The 22,048-nt window shown below is 38.0% G+C and overlaps 1 protein-coding gene across 2 annotated transcripts in view; it reads right to left on the bottom strand.

Annotated features, from left to right (window-relative positions):
* Nucleotides 1–22,048, bottom strand: part of LOC121371726 (pleckstrin homology domain-containing family H member 2-like) — a 179,626-nt gene that overhangs the window by 86,680 nt on the left and 70,898 nt on the right. For both annotated transcript variants that reach the window (XM_041497826.1, XM_041497827.1), the window contains exons 5-9: nt 13,756–13,839; nt 10,430–10,564; nt 8,549–9,349; nt 7,558–7,624; nt 4,703–4,788 (exon numbers count right to left, since the gene is read on the bottom strand). In XM_041497826.1, the coding sequence (XP_041353760.1) occupies nt 4,703–4,788; nt 7,558–7,624; nt 8,549–9,349; nt 10,430–10,564; nt 13,756–13,839 (1,173 nt within the window). The remainder of the gene's footprint in view (nt 1–4,702; nt 4,789–7,557; nt 7,625–8,548; nt 9,350–10,429; nt 10,565–13,755; nt 13,840–22,048) is intronic.

The raw sequence follows: 22,048 nt of genomic DNA, 5'->3' as shown, positions 1-22,048 counted from the left end.
GCTATGATCAACAGTTGTCATGAGTGTCGTGAGTAGCTTCGTAGGAGATGTGAATCTCTAGTGACTAACGTACATATTTCATATCAGATGGTAAAATGGCAGCAAAAAACGGTCTACTAAAGTTTACATTGGAATGGTTTAAGACCAAAATCAGAGAAACATTAACTTAGACCAAGTCTCTGGAGCCACTTGTCAAGGGTTTTAACAAAGCAAAATTTTAATATTTATACAATAAAATGAACTTAATTGGAATTTAGACAGTCTCTGGAGCCACCTGTCAAGGGTTTTAACAAAGCAAAATTTAAATATTTATACAATAAAATGAACTTAATTGGAATGTATTTGCTACTTTTAACAATTAGAATTATAGTTACATTCACACGGATTTCTAGTGATGTTTAATTCTCCACATATATCAGTATTTAAAATTTAATAAAAATATGCCTCCCCTTCTGTCTAAAAACCCAACAAAATCCCTACCTCACATAGACCTTTATCACAGCTATATTTTCACCTTATCGTTTCATTAAAAAAAGACAGTCATATAACTACAATCTACAATTTATTTATTTATTTATTTTATTTTATTTATAATTTATATCGGACACATACAACTTTATTTGAAATATTTGGTATTTACGAAGTTTTAAATATATATATATATATATATATTTTTTTTTAATTATAATTTATTTTATTTTATTTTATTTTTACTTTATATGTTTTTCTTGTATTTACTTTTCACTATCATGTATATGAGACACACACAACTTCAAGTCTGCCGAGCACAATACATTATGTTTATTCCTAATCTATGATATTGATGATACCGAAACACACGAGGGTAATAATCTCTTTATTATATAGTCTCAAACTTAATACAACATATTTTATAAACTATATATATCAGTTAACCATCGATCGATATATTCAAATGATGTATGAATATGTGATGCAGTGGTTTTGAATGGGAACGACGTCGGATATCCTAACATCAAAAAAACTAGCGCATGATATTTTTTGGTTTCTGAATGCTGAACAACTTTCAAAGTAAAGTTGTTATTGACCTGTTTTTGTTTGACGACTGTTGATGCATACGTCAATTCTGGAGTGTCACATTAGTACGTTTGCTTAAATGTAAATAAACGTTGTGCCGATACCTTGATTAATTTACCCTCTTGAGTTTATAATAAAAGAACCATCCTGAGTTTGTAGCCATATTATCAAGTTGTCCACTAGTTTAATCTTTTATAAATAAACCATAAATGTTTCTTAGGCTACATATTCTTGCTTCAAATATAAATATCTGCATATGCAATACAATTACATTTCTGGCCATTCTCAGGTCCGTAGCAACCGAGAGGCCGGAGTGGGGGACTGTACCCCAACTTTTAACTACTTTATATAAATCTGGTTTCAAACACACACATACACACACGACTGTGTCCCTCCATTACAGATTGTGCCCCCCACCCCCACCCCAATATCGTTCCTACAGGCAAATAAATACTTATATCTTACTTTCATTGCAGGCAAGATAATAAACAGTAAATCATTTCAAAGTTAAACAAGTTATCTCCTCTTTTTAATCCAACATCATCATTTTTATTTTTTTCGGAAACCACACAGATCTACATAAAAGCAAATTGACTACAGTGCTATTTATACTGCATGCATTCACTGTTCACGATCGTCAAGATAAGAGTTGAGGTAGAATCAATTAAGCGTGGAGTGAGATCGTGCCAGACAGCAATAGACTGGTACACTTGTACAGGCCTACTACCACAGATTAAGCTTTATTACCAATCAATAAGGAATGACAGTTTGTAAGTTTCTGCGAGGAGATAAGTCATGGTAAAGTCTTACTAACTTCTTGTTTACTCGCAGTCTTTAGGAAACCGAGAAAGGAATGTTTAAGAACACCTCCAATACACAATAAAGACATTTATTAAAACAAAATTACAAATCTCTTTCTAGCTGTCCTCATGTTTGTAGAACCGCCAAATAACTTTTATGCAAAAGAGAAAATTTAAAGTTTGTTTTGTTTAACAAAACCACTAAAGCACATCGATTTATCCATCATTGGCTGTTGGATGTCAAACATTTAGTAATTCTGCCATATAGTCTTAGATAGGAAACATGTTACATTTGTTCCATTAATATCCAGATAGGATAGCACATACTATCTTTTATATACCAGTCGTGGTGCACTGGCTGGAACAAGAAATTATTCAATGGGCCACCAATGGGGATCGATCCTAGACCGACTGCACATCAGGCAAGTGCTTTGTCCTACCTATAATTAGCAACAAGGGATCTTTCATAAGCCCTTTCCTACAGATAGGAAAGCATATACCACAGTTGTTGATATACCGGCTGTGGAGCACTGGTTGGAAGGGAAATATGGATCAATCTTTAGAGGGGATCGATCCTGCCACCCATCACACATTAATGGAGTGCTCGATCCCCTCCCCCTCCCCCTCCCCCATTCTCTGTAAGTGAAAAGGTCAAACTACTTAGTTTAGCTGCACACGAATACATCATCCATATCAGTCATGCTAAGAGATCACAGTATTTATAGATTTTTACCGGAAAATGTGAAAGTCACCAATTAAATCATGATATTTCCCGGATTCCAGATTTCATGCTGAGCTCCATGTTGAGAAAATTAATCTCGGGATAATTTTCCAACCAACAAAACAGATGTCTTGGTGTTGTTGGTCGATGCTGAGGACATACTGCTTTATCCTCCGAGTGTGTAGGTTGTTATTAATTTAGCTAATGCCATACTTTTCACAGTCCCTGGCACATCAATCAATACACGGTTAATTAAAGAATAACGAAGCATTTAATCACATGTGCACACAATAACCTATACAGTCGTAAGGACAGTGCACTTGTGTGTCTTTACATCATTGATTTTTAAGGCTTCAAACTGGACTAGAACACTGGAAAACCTGCAAGCCAGCACTTCTTCTAAACATGCACTTGTCAATTCCATTATAGATCGAGTTTATTTAAGTTAACTCAAAGGAATTTATTTCATTTTTTCACTATGTATTAATGTTAATTTCATAGATTTAAAGACTATCAAGTTACTTTCAAAAATGCACTTGCATGACAAAGTACCAAACATAAAATACTATTCCAACTAATGTAAAGTGCGGTGGAATTTGAGTTTTTTATTCCCTCCGTCCTGTACTGAGTAGCTCCGTCCTGTACCGAGTAGCTCCGTCCTGTATTGAGTAGCTCCGTTCTGTACTGAGTAGTAGGGTCCTGCTTACTTTTTACAGGACACTACACAGATTTTATTAAAAGTTATTGTAATCCAAACATGTCAAGATATATCAATTTAATCATTGCAATATCAACCTAGGACTTATAGTTTGTAAGACATTTTTAATGCAAAACTTTATTAATGTTAAATTTTACGACAAAAGTCAACACTGTCGTCGTTGATGCCATCAAAAAGTAGTAACTATATCTCCCCATTTTACTTAGGAAAGGTGGGGCTAAAAATGTAGTAACTATATCTCCCCATTTTACTTAGGAAAGGTGGGACTAAAAATGTAGTAACTATATCTCCCCATTTTACTTAGGAAAGGTGGGACTAAAAATGTAGTAACTATACCTCCCCATTTTACTTAGGAAAGGTGGGACTAAAAATATATCTCCCCATTTCACTTAGGAAAGGTGGGACTAAAAATGTAGTAACTATATCTCCCCATTTTACTTAGGAAAGGTGGGACTAAAAATGTAGTAACTATATCTCCCCATTTTACTTAGGAAAGGTGGGACTAAAAATGTAGTAACTATATCTCCCCATTTTACTTAGGAAAGGTGGGACTAAAAATGTGAAGAGAACAAAAGAATTGATACTCTCTTAAAGGCACACACCTTAGTTTCAGCTTGTGAAAATGGACACTAAGTTTAGTTAATCTACAAACACCTTAGTTTCAGCCTGTGAAAATGGACACTAAGTTTAGTTAATCTACAAACACCTTAGTTTCAGCCTGTGAAAATGGACACTAAGTTTAGTTAATCTACAAACACCTTAGTTTCAGCCTGTGAAAATGGACACTAAGTTTAGTTAATTTACAAACACCTTAGTTTCAGCCTGTGAAAATGGACACTAAGTTTAGTTAATCTACAAACACCTTAGTTTCAGCCTGTGAAAATGGACACCAAGTTTAGTTAATCTACAAACACCTTAGTTTCAGCCTGTGAAAATGGACACTAAGTTCAGTTAATCTACAAACATGCAACACACATTTGGATATGGTTATAACAGAGAGAAGCTAAAGTCTGCGATGTTTAAACTGGAAAATACCGTCTAAAAATAACTAGAGCTTGTCTCGATAACCATTACTTCTCAGACGAATGTGTGTTTTTAGAATTATGAAAAATTAATTTTGGGGTACTGCAAAAACCTGCACGACCATATTCACTTCAGGTGCACAAAAATTAATATTCTAAATAATAAAATTTAAGTACTTCTAATTTAAATTTTAAAAAAACACCAAAAAACTAACCACACACACAATAAACCCGGCATTAATTGTGAAAAATATGTTGTAGTGTTTAAAATCTAGGGTCTGTCACGTTAAGAGTCATGGTGAGCTGAACCGAAATGAACACCAACCCTGCTTGATAACCAAGATCACCCTTCAACTATGTCAGTGTGAATTCCTGTACAACTTACCCCTTTAAGTGTTGCATAAACCGGAACACTGACTTGCTTATAGAGGTGACACACAGTCGGTCGATCAACTGATGACTGGGACTGACCTAACAATACAAAGACATTCATCAACATAGTTATATTATACTGTCATGTGTGTCTTCACACAAATTAAACTGTAATTGGAAAAGATGGAGAATGAGAATGAAGCACAGAGAGAAACAGACTGATCAGAGAAAAGAGCGTTATTCTAATATTTTTTACTAGATTTTCAGTTGCAAACTTTTTTTACCTTGTTATATGGAACAAACATCTTACACATAATGACATCATGAATTTTGCTTTTATACATCTATAGATTGAATGTAAAAAATTAGTAGAAAATTAGCATAATGGGTTTCAAATAGTTTGGAATAAATTTGATTTCCTCACTCTTGTTAGATTGCTGCCCTAAATCAAAGCAGTAACTGATTAATGATGATTGATGTTAAGAACAAACAGAAATTCTGCTTGGCAGCCATATGGAGTTTCCCATGTTTATCTTCATGTGATAAGCTGATGTTATTAGACTACATATCTGCCTGTTATTCCCCATTTACAAGAGATGTTTTTGATAGAGACGTCTGGAATGACAGAATACTGGAGATAGAGTCAAAGAGAGAGAGAAACAAGTTATGTAGTTTAAGATAAGGACTGCAATACAGAATATGAGAGAGAGAGAGAGAGAGAGAGAGAGAGAGAGAGAGAGAGAGAGAGAGAGAGAGAGAGAGAGAGAGAGAGAGAGAGAGAGAGAGAGAGAGAGAGAGAGAGAGAGAGAGAGAGAGAGAGAGAGACTTTGGGAGAGAGAGACTTTGGGAGAGAGAGAGACTTTGGGAGACAGAGAGAGACGGGGAGAGAGGGTCAGACAGAGACATACAGAGAGAGAGAGAGAGAGAGAGAGAGAGAGAGAGAGAGAGAGAGAGAGAGAGAGAGAGAGATAGAAGCGAGAGAGAGAGCGAGAGAGAGAGGAGAGGAGAGAGGAGAGGGAGAGAGAGACATAGAAGAGACATAGGAAAGGACTTTTGAGAGAGAGAGATAGACGAGAGGGAGAGAGAGAGACAGACAGAGAGAGATAGAGAGAGAGAGAGAGAGAGAGAGAGAGAGAGAGATGGGGAGAGAGAGAGACACACACAGAGAGTAAGAGATGTGAGAGAAAAAGACAGACAGAAACAGAGACAGAGAGAGAGAGAGACATAGAAAGAGAGACTTTGGGAGACAGAGAGAGAGACGGGGAGAGAGGGTCAGACAGAGAGAGACATACAGAGAGAGAGAGAGAGAGAGAGAGAGAGAGATAGACAGACAGACAGACAGACAGACAGACAGACACAGACAGACAGACAGACAGACAGACAGACAGACATAGAAAGAGACATAGAAAGAGACTTTGGGAGACAGAGAGAGACGGGGAGAGAGGGTCAGACAGAAACAGAGACAGAGACATACAGAGAGGAGAGAGAGAGAGAGAGAGAGAGAGAGAGAGAGAGAGAGAAGTTAGAGAGAGACAGAGAGAGAGAGAGACGGGGAGAAAGAGACGGGGCGAGAGAGAGAGAGAGAGAGAGAGAGAGACACACACACACACACAGACAGACAGACAGATACAAAGAGAGATACAGAGACAAGAGAGACAGACAGACAGACACATACAGATAAAAAGAGAGATAGACAGCGAGAGAAAGATAGAGAACGAGAGCATAACATATATAGTGTGTTTTAACAACAATACTGTGTCTACCAATTATGATTTAGCAGTAATGACAGGTCATAATGAGTTGAGCAGTATGTTCGACATAAATGGCCTGGTTAACCGGTGTACATGCACCTGTTCGACTGTTTGATTTACTCAAGTTAAAAGTTCACCTCCAAGTGACCTTGCATCGCCAATCACTCAAAACATCACAAACAACGGCTCATATTATTGATTGCAACATCACAATGTTTGCATTATTTCATATCACAGACGGAAAGAAATATAACAAATGTGGAACCATTGGTAGAAGTTTTGTTCAACTTATTGATGTCTAGAGTTCCAGGTTGTTTATGGATTTTACTGTCAGAGAAAACTAAATGCATGTCACTTTGTTAATACAACAGTCGTTAATTAATTTAACTTGCTTTCAGCTATGCTACAACAGGTCTAGCCAAAATCATTATGCGAATTTTAAACACATCTGGCAAATTTTATTGCAATTAGTGCAAAATAATTTCATGTTCTGATTGATATTTTTGTTGAAAAATAATGGTCAACTTCTTGAAATTTAATAGATAATATGGCAAAACGTTCTGCAGACCCAGTGCGAGCCTTTCTACGATACTGATGATCTTCTGAGTTAATTTAAACAAAGTGATGATACACACACACACACACACAAAAACCCACCAATCTTTTGTTATCTTACTAATAGAGTGACGTTTAGTATTATTTTATTTCACAAAACATAACATTAATAATTTTATAATATAAATAGTTTTGCTTGGGCTTAATTTAGTATGGGCCAGTCATAGTCAATAGGAAATATCAGTAATTAAAACATTTGGTGATGATATATTTCTAGTACTAAAAGAGATCAATACATTTCAATGTATTGTACAACCACATCCCACAGACAGGACAGTACATACCACAGTCTTTAATATACCAGTTGTGGTGCACTGGCTGGAATGAGAAATAGCCCAATGGGCCCACCAACAGGGATCAATCCTAGACTGACCACACATCAAGCAAACACTTTACCACTGGGCTACGTCCCGCCCCAAATTAAATACAAAAACACAAAAATAATGTTCTTTCAATGGTAAGAAGTAAAGTCTCATCAAAACACATCCACAAGAGATCGTACCTTTCATTTCTGGAATTCTTCTCCATGGTTTTGTTCGTTTATTTGCTACTGCATATATTCTTTTCTCCTGCACAAATATAATATAACATTAACTGACATGCTATTTTTATATTTATTTTTTAAATATGCATTAAATTAGTAATTGAAAACCACCAGAGTTTAGAACAGTAAGAATATCAGTATTACTCAATGCCACAATTCCAACTTTTCGAAAGTCTAGAATATTTCTAAGCTTAGTGATGAAACAATTTGTAATAAAAACTGAAAGTACAACGTATCCATAAACTGAAATATTCATTCACAGTTGAAACAAAAACTTCAATCAACCAACCGGATACTTGATTTTAAATTGTAACTGCATTATACTGACACACAATTTGACAATTGAAGCACCAATGGAAACTGATGGCATGAGCAATCAGATTCTGGATGTCCATATGTTACTGTGATGTTGTTTAACATACATTTGCTCAAATTAATACCTCAAAATGTGCTGGATATACACTTAACTTCGTGCCTTGTATTAAACGATACCTAAAATAACGGGGCTCACACTGGAATGCATGTTGGTTTAGCAAATTTGCAGATAAGTAAAGTATTATTAAAATATGGTTAACTTAATTTAACATTTTATTAGCCAAAGCCTAAATGTTGTAGCCACTTTGTATAAAAAAATAGCAATTGGCTAATTTGGCAGTGGGCAGGGAGAGCCCTGAAATATGATGATAGATGGAGACACAGAAATATACAGACATAACTTTTAATAACTTATAGCAAAATTTGATTTCTCTAATCATAAGATTGTACTGAACTGTTTACTGGATCCTGTATTTGTGAACTTCTGCTGATGTAATCAAGTAATGGTTGTAAGATTTGTTCACACACACAGACTAGTTTGATCTACCTGACTACCAAATATTAGTCTGATGTAATGAATCAAATTAATAACATTAGCCTGATAGCTCTGTGCGGTAACCATGGCAACACTTACTGTGCTAGGTTTGGCTTGAGGATTAGACACTTGCTGTGCTTGCGCTGAAATGATGTGAGTGGAGGTCGACTTGTGACCTCCAACCCCGATACCACGGGGCTCAGAGTTCGTGAAATGATGCACCTGAATCTCAACTCCCTGGATTAGCTCTCTTGACGGAGCCCGATGAGCCCCGATGGGTGCTGAATGAGTCAACTTGAGCGGTGTGGGTTTCAGCTTATCCTTCTTCACTCTCGGCAACGTTGCAATAGCAGACACGCTACTCCGGTCGTAATTCACATTAAAGAAATTGGTCGGCGTGCTTGGAGGAGCGTCGGGAAGAAAAGGAGTGAGCGGAGTCCTGGGAGACCTGGGAGTCAAACTGATGGGTGTGATCTCCTCGGAGATGACGAAATCATCGCTGGCGCTGTTGTCGAGACTCCCGTTGTGTCTGTGTGTCTGCGACAGCGACACGACGTGCGCGCGCTCTAACAGCATGTCATCACTGTTGTTGCTGGAGCTGATGAGTGAGTCGTAGAGGCTGCCTGCACCCTGCAGTGTCTTGCGCTCGATCTTGATGAGCGGTGGCAGGAGGCGCTTGGGCTCATAGATGCTCTCGTGGTTGGCGTCCACCTCCTGATACAGCTGTTCATGGTCCATGTCACCCATACTCTCGTCACTGTCCACCTCAGACTGGTCAGTCATCACCTCCACGCTGCCACTCTTGTCGGCCATCTCATGGTGAATAGCGGCCAGGACTGACCCTCTAGGGCGTTCAGGGATCTCAGGGGGCTGCGAGCTTTCCAAGCCTGGTGCTGATTCCTGCACATACATAGAACAGAATTAAAAAATTGTTCTTGAACTGTCCATAAAGTTTATGCAAAGGGTCAATCGCAAAACCAATAACCATCTGTTAAAGTACAGAAAACAAGCATGAGTAACCTGACAGAACAAATATCAACTTGGTACTCGTGTAGTCATTTCCACAATGATTCCATAGGTACTTCTCTACCAAAATGCTATGACTGAACCACCTCAGACCAAATAAACCAGTGCTCCATGGTTGGTATATCAGTGGTAATGATACATGCTTTCTTGTCTGTGGGAAAGCGTATATAAAAAGATCCCTCACTAATGGAAAAATGTAACAAGTTTCCTTTGAAACCTATGTGTAAAAATTACCAAATGTTTGATATTCAATAGTCAGTAACATCATTAAACAAAGCAAACTTTAACATCAACCTTTGAATTTATTATTACAAGGTATTTTTGTGATTTATTCCTATAGGGTGTATACTACCAAATAAAATCCCATAGACGACAATAGTAACATATGTGGCTAAAACTCCTACCTGCAGTGTATCAATCTACATAAACACCATGGGTATAAATACTACCACCCCTCACTCTTAAAGTGAATCAGAAAAAATTGGGGGTCAAGCTGCTCATTTCTGAGATAATGGGTAGCGTCTATGACTACCCTAGTTCCACGCAAAATTCATGTACTGTTTTTTACAAGTACCTTATACATGTTTCAAGTACAAGGCTACTTGACACAGTGGTACTAGATGAAATAAAATTGCATACCTTTTTTGCCCAGATGATCTGGTTTTTGGGGTTTTTTTTACAACCAACACACTCACATTTATCACCAATCACAGAACTTGTGGTGTTCACTTCTCTATCAAAAAAAGCCAGAAGTTATTTGGTTTAGTACTACCTTTAAGCATTTTAGTTCCCGTGGAATATATGATACTAAAATTTCCTATTAGTTAAAATACAATGACAATGATTTCATTATCTTTATTAGTATAGGTGATATTTTAAATTGCATCTTGTGATAATACCATCTTAAAAAATACAATGTAATTTCGCGAACTAGAAAAGTGCTGTAACTCGCACCTGGAATTCCATGCTGAGCCTGTAGATGTGTTTGAGAGCCTGGGGTGGCAGGGATTGGAGCCGATCGCGGAGAACACCAACTTGTTTCTGCAGTAACTGGTTTTCAGCCTGGAACTCTTGGTTCGCTTGTTCCAGCTACAAGTAATAAACACACAGTCATTAGTTAAACTAACATTAAACCAGTATTTTAGCCACCAAGCAGTCTATAAGAGGCAAGAACTATTTGCAAACTTGTTACTTTATAAATAATTACTTCAGTTGTGTTCTAACGACCTCCAATACCCTTGGGGATGGGGGGGGGGGGGGGGGGGGGGGGGGGGCGCAGGGCTAGTTGCACCCCAGAACAATACAGACAAAAAGCTCTTCTTATTTTAAAAATGCTCCTTTTTTGTTCAACAAACATTGTATTTCCTGTGCCCTAATTCTAGTTTCACAGTACACACACACACACAAACACATTTTGTTTTCAGCTATGTCAGGTCCTAAACTAAAAACCTTAAGTAATAGCAAATATTATGCGACAAACCTTTCTTCAAGAAATCTAAGTTTTAAGGCATTCAATCACAAAGGTTTTGAAATGTGGCCATTACAGCATGACAAATGAAGTTGCATAAATCAATGTCTAAATACAGTATGCACTAACAGCTTCCTAACTGACAAGGCTTTTCATAGACATGGCCATTAGAACTGAGTTACGTAAATCAGAGACACTTAATAGAAATGAAGAATGCATCAATTGCTTCAAAAGTGACAGGATTATTTTGGGATATGGTCATTAAAATATGATGAATCTCAAAATAAATTATACACCAGTAGCATCAAGATTGTCAATGCGGAACTATTTTTCGAAACTATTTTTGAAAATTAATGAACTACTGTCCCTAATGATTAGAGAATTGGCATTCACATGAATTTATCCACAACAACCACCCAGATGACTTACTAAATGTGGTCTGTATAAACAGGTGGTCTTTACACTGAGGTGGTCTTTACAGAGAGGTAAAATATACAGTAGACATTCTGTTGTTCCCTGTGTAAACAGTTGGTTGTAACAGGATTTAACTACATTTACTGATTACACAACCAGTAACACAAATATATAAATACACATGGACATCATTTAGGGCTATTCCAAATTAATCACAAGAGTGGAAGGTCAGAGACGCAAAATTATTATTTTATCCATCATGTATCTGACATATGCTTTTTCCTTTGCATATTTGGTGTAAAAAAAAAGAGAGAGTATTTTATGGACATTGGGTATATGAACCAAACTGACCACCAGCCCTTAGAAAGAACAAAAAGAAAGAAATGTTTTATTTAAAGACACACTCAACACATTTTATTTAAATGGTTATATGGTGTCAGACATATGGTTAAGGGCCACACAGTTATTGAGAAAGGAAATCTGCTGTTGCCACTTCATGGGCTACTCTTTTCGATTAGCAGCAAGGGTTCTTTTATATGCACCATCCCATAGACAGGGCAGTACATATCACAACCGTGGATATACCATTCGTGGTGCATTAGCTGGAATGACAGCCCTTAGACTGCTACACTGTAGTTTGTGTTCATTTAGAAAATAATATCCAATCAGTGAACGGTTTTTTCTGGGCTGTCAAACTTGTATATGTTAATAACAGCATATGCTCTGGTAAACTGTGTCACAAAATGTATGACTGCAAATAAGCACCACTATATAAATAACACTACTAGTCATATATACATAATAAACAGAGGATTTCTCCCAAGTGCTTTATAATATCAACCGAGTCTATGTTAATCAGTATTCATCGAGGCTCTGGCATGACTAATACCAATAAACTAGACAAAGTTGATATTTTACACATTTAAAAACATGAGTAGCAAATTTTATTTATCCTTTAACACTTCTAAAATAACATTTTAATTAAACATTTAATAAATCACAGTTCTAAAGTTGCATTCATAGGTAATATATTATCTTGACGATTAGCACAAATGTAGTTTGATGTCATGCACTTTATAACTAAATCGTAAAATGTTACGATCGGGTATACAGGTCAGGTTGGCTTTTAACCAAATGACCCATTTGACAGCTAAAACAAATTAACCAGGTTAATAATGGAAAATATCAAATGGGTTTATGACATGTAGTGTTTCATTTATACCAACCTCAGATGTTGACCCCCCCCCCCCCCCCACTGACATGAAGCCCACCCACAGTAGTGCCAACCTCCAATGCAGAACAACCCTCTTGACACTATTCTGAAAACAGTAGTGCCAACCTCAGATGTAGAACCACCCTCCTGACACTATTCTAAAAATAATAGTACCTCATGTAACTTGTTGATGTGTTTCATTTATACCAATCTCAGATGTTGAACCACCCTCCTAACTCTATTCTGACAACAGTAGTACCAACCTCAGATGTAGAACCACCCTCCTCACTCTATTCTGACAACAGTAGTACCAACCTCCGATGTTGAACCATCCTTCTCACTCTATTCTGACAACAGTAGTACCAACCTCCGATGTTGAACCACCCTCCTCACTCTATTCTGACAACAGTAGTACCAACCTCCGATGTTGAACCACCCTCCTCACTCTATTCTGACAACAGTAGTACCAACCTCCAATACTGAACCACCCTCCTCACTCTATTCTGACAACAGTAGTACCAACCTCCGATGCTGAACCATCCTGACTCTATTCTGACAACAGTAGTACCAACCTCCGATGCTGAACCACCCTCCTAACTCTATTCTGACAATAGTAGTACCAACCTCAGATGTTGAACCATCCTCCTAACTCTATTCTGACAAACCAGCCTCGGTGGCGTCGTGGCAGGCCATCGGGTAGGTGTAATGGGTAGGTGTAAACCACTTGCACCGACCAGTGATCCATAACTGGTTCAACAAAGGCCATGGTTTGTGTTATCCTGCCTGTGGGAAGCGCAAATAAAAGATCCCTTGCTGCCAATCGGAAGAGTAGCCCATGTAATGGCGACAGCGGGTTTCCTCTCAAAATCTGTGTGGTCCTTAACCATATGCCTGACACCATATAACCGTAAATAAAATGTGTTGAGTGCGTTGTTAAATAAAACATTTCTTTCTTTCTATTCTGACAATAGTAGTACCAACCTCAGATGTTGAACCACCCTCCTAACTCTATTCTGACAATAGTAGTACCAACCTCAGATGTTGAACCACCCTCCTAACTCTATTCTGACAACAGTAGTACCAACCTCAGATGTTGAACCACCCTCCTAACTCTATTCTGACAACAGTAGTAGCAACCTCAGATGTTGAACCACCCTCCTGACACTATTCTGAAAATACTAGTACCTCGTGTAACTTGTTGGTGACCCATTCCTTGATTTTCTGAGCCTTCAGTTCCACTATCCGGGCATCGTGTTGCCGCAGGTCAATCTGCAAACATAAAACATTAATACTTCTTTAGGAAAGGAAAGGAATATATGTTTAATGACCCCTCAGTACATTTTAAACTATGGTTGTTTGATATGTAATACACAGTTGTTTTAACATTCGGTCAACAGAGAGAAGAAACTCACTGGTACCATATTGGATATTCGTAATGGAAAGCAACAAGCTACATGCCCTTGGGTTTTTTTTATCAGCAGTGTTTGATGCAACCCTTGCAATTAAGAAAATGTTTATGGCAAAAAAACATGTAATAAAAAAAAGGGAATATTATAGTCCACAGTAAAAGATTTGACAGGAATCTGACAGGAAACTCTACAGCAATGCCAACTGCTGTGGGCAATTGCAGGGGTTGTAGATATGCCAGATGCTTGACACTGGTTGAGATGGAAACAAACTGAAACCACAGAGAACAAAGCCAATGATTACAATAACATATTTATTTGGGGGGGTCAATCAGGGGTCACACTAGAAAGAAATTTGTTTTAGCCAATTTTAAAATATGTAGGATGTTTGTTACAAAATTATTTAAAATTGACTAATTTAAACAATTTTTTATTAGCCAAATATTAAATATTGTAGCCACGTTGTATAAAAAAAAATTAGCAATTGGCTAATTTGGCAATGACAGAGTGAGCCCTGGTCATTGAATGAATGAATGAATGAATGAATGGATGGATGGATGGATGGATGGATGGATGGATGGATGGATGGATGGATGGATGGATGGATGGATGGATGGATGGATGGAGGGAGGGAGGGAGGGAGGGAGGGACGGACGGACGGACGGACGGACGGACAGACCAACAGACCAACCAACCAACCAATCAATTAATGTTTGAACCTTTAATGGCACTCCAGCTTAATAATGTATTGATTACTGGATGTCGAAACCTTGGGGAACAAATGCAATATCATACAACAATCATCTACAACATTGTACACAAATAGCAAGTGTGTGATATATTTTAACATGCTCCTATACCACTAAGGATTCGAGCATGTCTGTCCCAGGTCCCATCTCTGGATATCCAGAAGCCTGATCCGGGAGAGAATTACAGAAATAGCAAGTGATTTTTATTGTCTTCCAGATGTTATTTTTACTAGAGCATAACAACTTACCCAACCCACCCCACATTTATATTCAACATATAGGTACTAAATATGATAGCATCATCACCATTCGATAAACAAAATGATATATACCGGTATTTTACAATCTCAGTTTAAATAGCTCTTTTTTAATGCTGAATTTAAAACAAAATGCTAGTTTAAAACAATTCACTATTTTTAGAAACTGAATACTCATGCACAGAACTTGGGTTTTTAAGAACTTTTATGAAACTATAACAAAAAGTATAACTCTATTGAGAATAATGTGTTCAGTGGTTTAAGTTGTTATATATATATACATACTGAACAAAATAAGAAACTTCGGCTAACTTTGCTTGAACATAACTTGACGAAAACAAACCGGGGGGAATAATTATTATATATGTGTTTAAAGAGTGTTCCATGATGCATCTTTTGGTGCAAAAATCATAGCCATAGGTTAACAGAAACTGGGAGAAATTTTGACCAAGTGTGGTAGGGGTTAAAAAAAAAACCACCCACTTTATAACGGGTATGACCACCTCTTGAATTGACCACTGCAGTGCATCACAGGCGCATAGAATTGACTAAAGTGTGGATTTCTGCCTGTGGAATATTGTTCCATTCCTGTATGAGCGTTTGACGAAGTTCGTTGATGTTAGCGGGTGGGTTGGGACGACGCCTCAATCGTCTGTCCAGACTATCCCAGACATGCTCGATGGGGTTGAGATCAGGACTTTTAGCAGGCCAGTCATCAATGAAATCAATGTTATTTGTCCTAAGAAAATTTACATTGTCTCTAGCTGTATGAGAGGTGGCATTATCATGCTGAAAAATCGAGATGTTGGCTTTGTTATGGAACAGAGGAATGACATGATGAGTGAGAATGTCATCGCGGTAACGTTGAGCATTTAAATTGCCATCAATGATGACTAGTGGTGAACGATAACCATGGGCAATGGCTGCCCAGACCATGACACAACCCCCACCCCCGAAACGATCTCATTCAAGAACACAACAGTCAGCATTGCGTTCATTTCTCCTACGGTAGACACGCACCCTGCCATCACCACGTTGTAAAGAAAATCTGGATTCATCCGAAAAAAGAATGGTATTCCAGCGTCGCCGTATCCAACAAGTGTGTACACGTGCCCAATTAAGACGATTTAGATGATGATGTTGCATTAAAATGCATCCGACTTAAGGACGTCGTGCATGTAAACTGTTTTCCCACTGATTTGGTTATTATGAAGCCCACGTGTGTTAGCAGCAGTAGCAGTGGCAGTTTGGAATCAATTGCGCAAATGTGTGTTCATGATATAGTGGTCTTGACCATGCGTTGTAACATGCGGACATCCACGACGTGGCAAGTCGTTGGTGCTTCCTGTCGTTCGAAATCTTACGCGAAGATTTCGTATCGCTCGACTAGAACTCCCAACATGCCTTGCAACGTCTTCTGTCGACATGCCAGCATCAAGCATGCCAATCACCTGTTCGCATAAATTATTGAGTATTCTTGGCATACTAAAAATGCTACAATGTAAAAAAACGTTTTAATTTTTTTTACAAATTTTGAAGCGTTTTCATTCACTTGACAACAATGTCAGTAAGACAAGTAAAACAAATTGACCGAATACTACACGGGACATGTCGAACCATGCATGCACGTGCAAATTGAATTTCACGTTGTCGACGATTAACAATGCAAAAATAATCGATAAAATTCATGAATCCTGATAATACAGCTCAAGGCTAATACTACCTATATAATTTCATTACACAATGCATTCTTTAACACAACAAATACTATATGTACAAATCGGAAGTTTCATTTTTTTTTCCAGTATATATGTCTATTAAAAATCTATATTTTTTTCTTTTGTTTTATTTTTGTAACAAAAAGAAATATGTATCTAGGGCAATAAAGAGATAATAAATGTGGTCCCAGTTATTGTCAAGTTTATGTCCCTCATGATTTCATATTTAATTGTCACTCGCTATAGCTCATGAAAAGTGAAAAAATCATTTCACTTGGGATATAAATGTGATAATAACTGGTAACATGTTTATTATCCTCTATATAGGGAATTGATAATAAAAATGCATTATGTAAAAATAAATTACAGAAAATAACTACATTATCTAAGAATAAATTACAGAAAATAAATACATATACTAAACAATGCATACTGACACATGAATGATGGCATACACCTTTAAGTTTGCTACTATGGATAAAATTAAATTAACATACACTATTTTTATTTATTTTTTTTCCACAGAAAAATTTTCTATATGGATTGTCACGAATATGCCAGTGCAGAAACCATGGCAACGTGCTGGGAATAGTATGTGAATATGAATCAGAGGAATCAATTTAGCGAGGAAAATATTCCACAGACTGTACGCATCGCTCATTACATCCATGAGTCGAGCCCAGTGAAGTGTGAACACATGTCATTACGTGTACCACTAACCTACAATAGTGCTTACAGTTACCACACAACGCTGTTTTCACAGCTGTGGCACAACATGCATGTCATTGCTACCTCAATGTCACGAGACAGCATGTCCGTCCATACATAACATTCTACATTAGTTTAACACTTTTTACACACTGAATAACTGAAATCTAATGTACATAGCATTAAATAACAAGTACCTAGTCAATCTGTAGTTTCATTTAATATTAATTATAAAAATTATTGTTTTCATGTGTTTGCGCGATGTTTTATATGATTCTACTATGGTATGACCTGGATTTACATTTGGTATATCAGATATATAATGTTAGGTATGAATTGAAATACATAAGAGGATACTTCATGTGTTTTGACAAATATGATTTCTATCTCGAGTGAAGCTTGCAATCATATCTCAGGAGTCGCGCTTGTGCGATGAGTGTGATATGATTGCAAACTTTAAGAGATAGATATAAATCATATTTGACAAAAAACATATTTTCTATTTATTATATAACTTTTGGCAATTTACCTTTATTTTCAAAATGCCAGCAGCAAAATAGTTCCAGCTTTCTTACAGTGAAGGTAACACTTTCTATAGTGACAATAACACATTTTAGAGTGAAATAGTGACTGATAACACTTTTATTTCCCAGATATTTTAAGATATTTCACTAAATGTTATATAATAATAATAATTATTGTAAGTATTATAATTTTTATCTTTTGCACAATACATGTGTGAAATATTGCACAAGACCTAAAATCAAATGGGATGACTTCCATGAGCTGGTCGTCTAGATTGCAGCAAACATTAGATTACTGTAGTGAGTTGGGTGGTTCATTTAGTACACATCGTCATTCTCATAGCATTGCTGGTCGTCTAGATTGCAGCAAACATTAGATTACTGTAGTGAGTTGGGTGGTTCATTTAGTACACATCGTCATTCTCATAGCATTGCTGGTCGTAGTGAGTTGGGTGGTTCATTTAGTACACATCGTCATTCTCATAGCATTGCTGGTCGTCTAGATTGCAGCAAACATTAGATTACTGTAGTGAGTTGGGTGGTTCATTTAGTACACATCGTCATTCTCATAGCATTGCTGGTCGTAGTGAGTTGGGTGGTTCATTTAGTACACATCATCATTCTCATAGCATTGCTGGTCGTAGTGAGTTGGGTGGTTCATTTAGTACACATCTTCATTCTCATAGCATTGCTGGTCGTAGTGAGTTGGGTGGTTCATTTAGTACACATCGTCATTCTCATAGCATTGCTGGTCGTAGTGAGTTGGGTGGTTCATTTAGTACACATCATCATTCTCATAGCATTGCTGGTCGTAGTGAGTTGGGTGGTTCATTTAGTACACATCGTCATTCTCATAGCATTGCTGGTCGTCTAGATTGCAGCAAACATTTAGATTACTGTAGTGAGTTGGGTGGTTCATTTAGTACACATCGTCATTCTCATAGCATTGCTGGTCGTAGTGAGTTGGGTGGTTCATTTAGTACACATCGTCATTCTCATAGCATTGCTGGTCGTAGTGAGTTGGGTGGTTCATTTAGTACACATCGTCATTCTCATAGCATTGCTGGTCGTAGTGAGTTGGGTGGTTCATTTAGTACACATCGTCATTCTCATAGCATTGCTGGTCGTAGTGAGTTGGGTGGTTCATTTAGTACACATCGTCATTCTCATAGCATTGCTGGTCGTCTAGATTGCAGCAAACATTAGATTACTGTAGTGAGTTGGGTGGTTCATTTAGTACACATCGTCATTCTCATAGCATTGCTGGTCGTAGTGAGTTGGGTGGTTCATTTAGTACACATCTTCATTCTCATAGCATTGCTGGTCGTAGTGAGTTGCGTGTTTCATTTAGTACACATCGTCATTCTCATAGCATTGCTGGTCGTAGTGAGTTGGGTGGTTCATTTAGTACACATCGTCATTCTCATAGCATTGCTGGTCGTAGTGAGTTGGGTGGTTCATTTAGTACACATCGTCATTCTCATAGCATTGCTGGTCGTAGTGAGTTGGGTGGTTCATTTAGTACACATCGTCATTCTCATAGCATTGCTGGTCGTAGTGAGTTGGGTGGTTCATTTAGTACACATCGTCATTCTCATAGCATTGCTGGTCGTAGTGAGTTGGGTGGTTAATTTAGTACACATCGTCATTCTCATAGCATTGCTGGTCGTCTAGATTGCAGCAAACATTAGATTACTGTAGTGAGTTGGGTGGTTCATTTAGTACACATCGTCATTCTCATAGCATTGCTGGTCGTAGTGAGTTGGGTGGTTCATTTAGTACACATCGTCATTCTCATAGCATTGCTGGTCGTAGTGAGTTGGGTGTTTCATTTAGTACACATCGTCATTCTCATAGCATTGCTGGTCGTAGTGAGTTGGGTGGTTCATTTAGTACACATCGTCATTCTCATAGCATTGCTGGTCGTAGTGAGTTGGGTGGTTCATTTAGTACACATCGTCATTCTCACAGCATTGCTGGTCGTCTAGATTGCAGCAAACATTAGATTACTGTAGTGAGTTGGGTGGTTCATTTAGTACACATCGTCATTCTCATAGCATTGCTGGTCGTAGTGAGTTGGGTGGTTCATTTAGTACACATCGTCATTCTCATAGCATTGCTGGTCGTCTAGATTGCAGCAAACATTAGATTACTGTAGTGAGTTGGGTGGTTCATTTAGTACACATCGTCATTCTCATAGCATTGCTGGTCGTAGTGAGTTGGGTGGTTCATTTAGTACACATCATCATTCTCATAGCATTGCTGGTCGTAGTGAGTTGGGTGGTTCATTTAGTACACATCTTCATTCTCATAGCATTGCTGGTCGTAGTGAGTTGGGTGGTTCATTTAGTACACATCGTCATTCTCATAGCATTGCTGGTCGTAGTGAGTTGGGTGGTTCATTTAGTACACATCATCATTCTCATAGCATTGCTGGTCGTAGTGAGTTGGGTGGTTCATTTAGTACACATCGTCATTCTCATAGCATTGCTGGTCGTCTAGATTGCAGCAAACATTAGATTACTGTAGTGAGTTGGGTGGTTCATTTAGTACACATCGTCATTCTCATAGCATTGCTGGTCGTAGTGAGTTGGGTGGTTCATTTAGTACACATCGTCATTCTCATAGCATTGCTGGTCGTAGTGAGTTGGGTGGTTCATTTAGTACACATCGTCATTCTCATAGCATTGCTGGTCGTAGTGAGTTGGGTGGTTCATTTAGTACACATCGTCATTCTCATAGCATTGCTGGTCGTAGTGAGTTGGGTGGTTCATTTAGTACACATCGTCATTCTCATAGCATTGCTGGTCGTCTAGATTGCAGCAAACATTAGATTACTGTAGTGAGTTGGGTGGTTCATTTAGTACACATCGTCATTCTCATAGCATTGCTGGTCGTAGTGAGTTGGGTGGTTCATTTAGTACACATCGTCATTCTCATAGCATTGCTGGTCGTAGTGAGTTGCGTGTTTCATTTAGTACACATCGTCATTCTCATAGCATTGCTGGTCGTAGTGAGTTGGGTGGTTCATTTAGTACACATCGTCATTCTCATAGCATTGCTGGTCGTAGTGAGTTGGGTGGTTCATTTAGTACACATCGTCATTCTCATAGCATTGCTGGTCGTAGTGAGTTGGGTGGTTCATTTAGTACACATCGTCATTCTCATAGCATTGCTGGTCGTAGTGAGTTGGGTGGTTCATTTAGTACACATCGTCATTCTCATAGCATTGCTGGTCGTAGTGAGTTGGGTGGTTCATTTAGTACACATCGTCATTCTCATAGCATTGCTGGTCGTCTAGATTGCAGCAAACATTAGATTACTGTAGTGAGTTGGGTGGTTCATTTAGTACACATCGTCATTCTCATAGCATTGCTGGTCGTAGTGAGTTGGGTGGTTCATTTAGTACACATCGTCATTCTCATAGCATTGCTGGTCGTAGTGAGTTGGGTGTTTCATTTAGTACACATCGTCATTCTCATAGCATTGCTGGTCGTAGTGAGTTGGGTGGTTCATTTAGTACACATCGTCATTCTCATAGCATTGCTGGTCGTAGTGAGTTGGGTGGTTCATTTAGTACACATCGTCATTCTCATAGCATTGCTGGTCGTCTAGATTGCAGCAAACATTAGATTACTGTAGTGAGTTGGGTGGTTCATTTAGTACACATCGTCATTCTCATAGCATTGCTGGTCGTAGTGAGTTGGGTGGTTCATTTAGTACACATCGTCATTCTCATAGCATTGCTGGTCGTCTAGATTGCAGCAAACATTAGATTACTGTAGTGAGTTGGGTGGTTCATTTAGTACACATCGTCATTCTCATAGCATTGCTGGTCGTAGTGAGTTGGGTGGTTCATTTAGTACACATCGTCATTCTCATAGCATTGCTGGTCGTAGTGAGTTGGGTGGTTCATTTAGTACACATCGTCATTCTCATAGCATTGCTGGTCGTAGTGAGTTGGGTGGTTCATTTAGTACACATCGTCATTCTCATAGCATTGCTGGTCGTAGTGAGTTGGGTGGTTCATTTAGTACACATCGTCATTCTCATAGCATTGCTGGTCGTAGTGAGTTGGGTGGTTCATTTAGTACACATCGTCATTCTCATAGCATT

The sequence above is a fragment of the Gigantopelta aegis genome, chromosome 4 (genome assembly GCF_016097555.1).
Source record: "Gigantopelta aegis isolate Gae_Host chromosome 4, Gae_host_genome, whole genome shotgun sequence".
Lineage (NCBI taxonomy): Eukaryota > Metazoa > Mollusca > Gastropoda > Neomphalida > Peltospiridae > Gigantopelta > Gigantopelta aegis.
The sequence above is the reverse complement of the archived record's forward strand: the minus strand, read 5'-3'. Positions and strand labels throughout refer to the sequence as shown.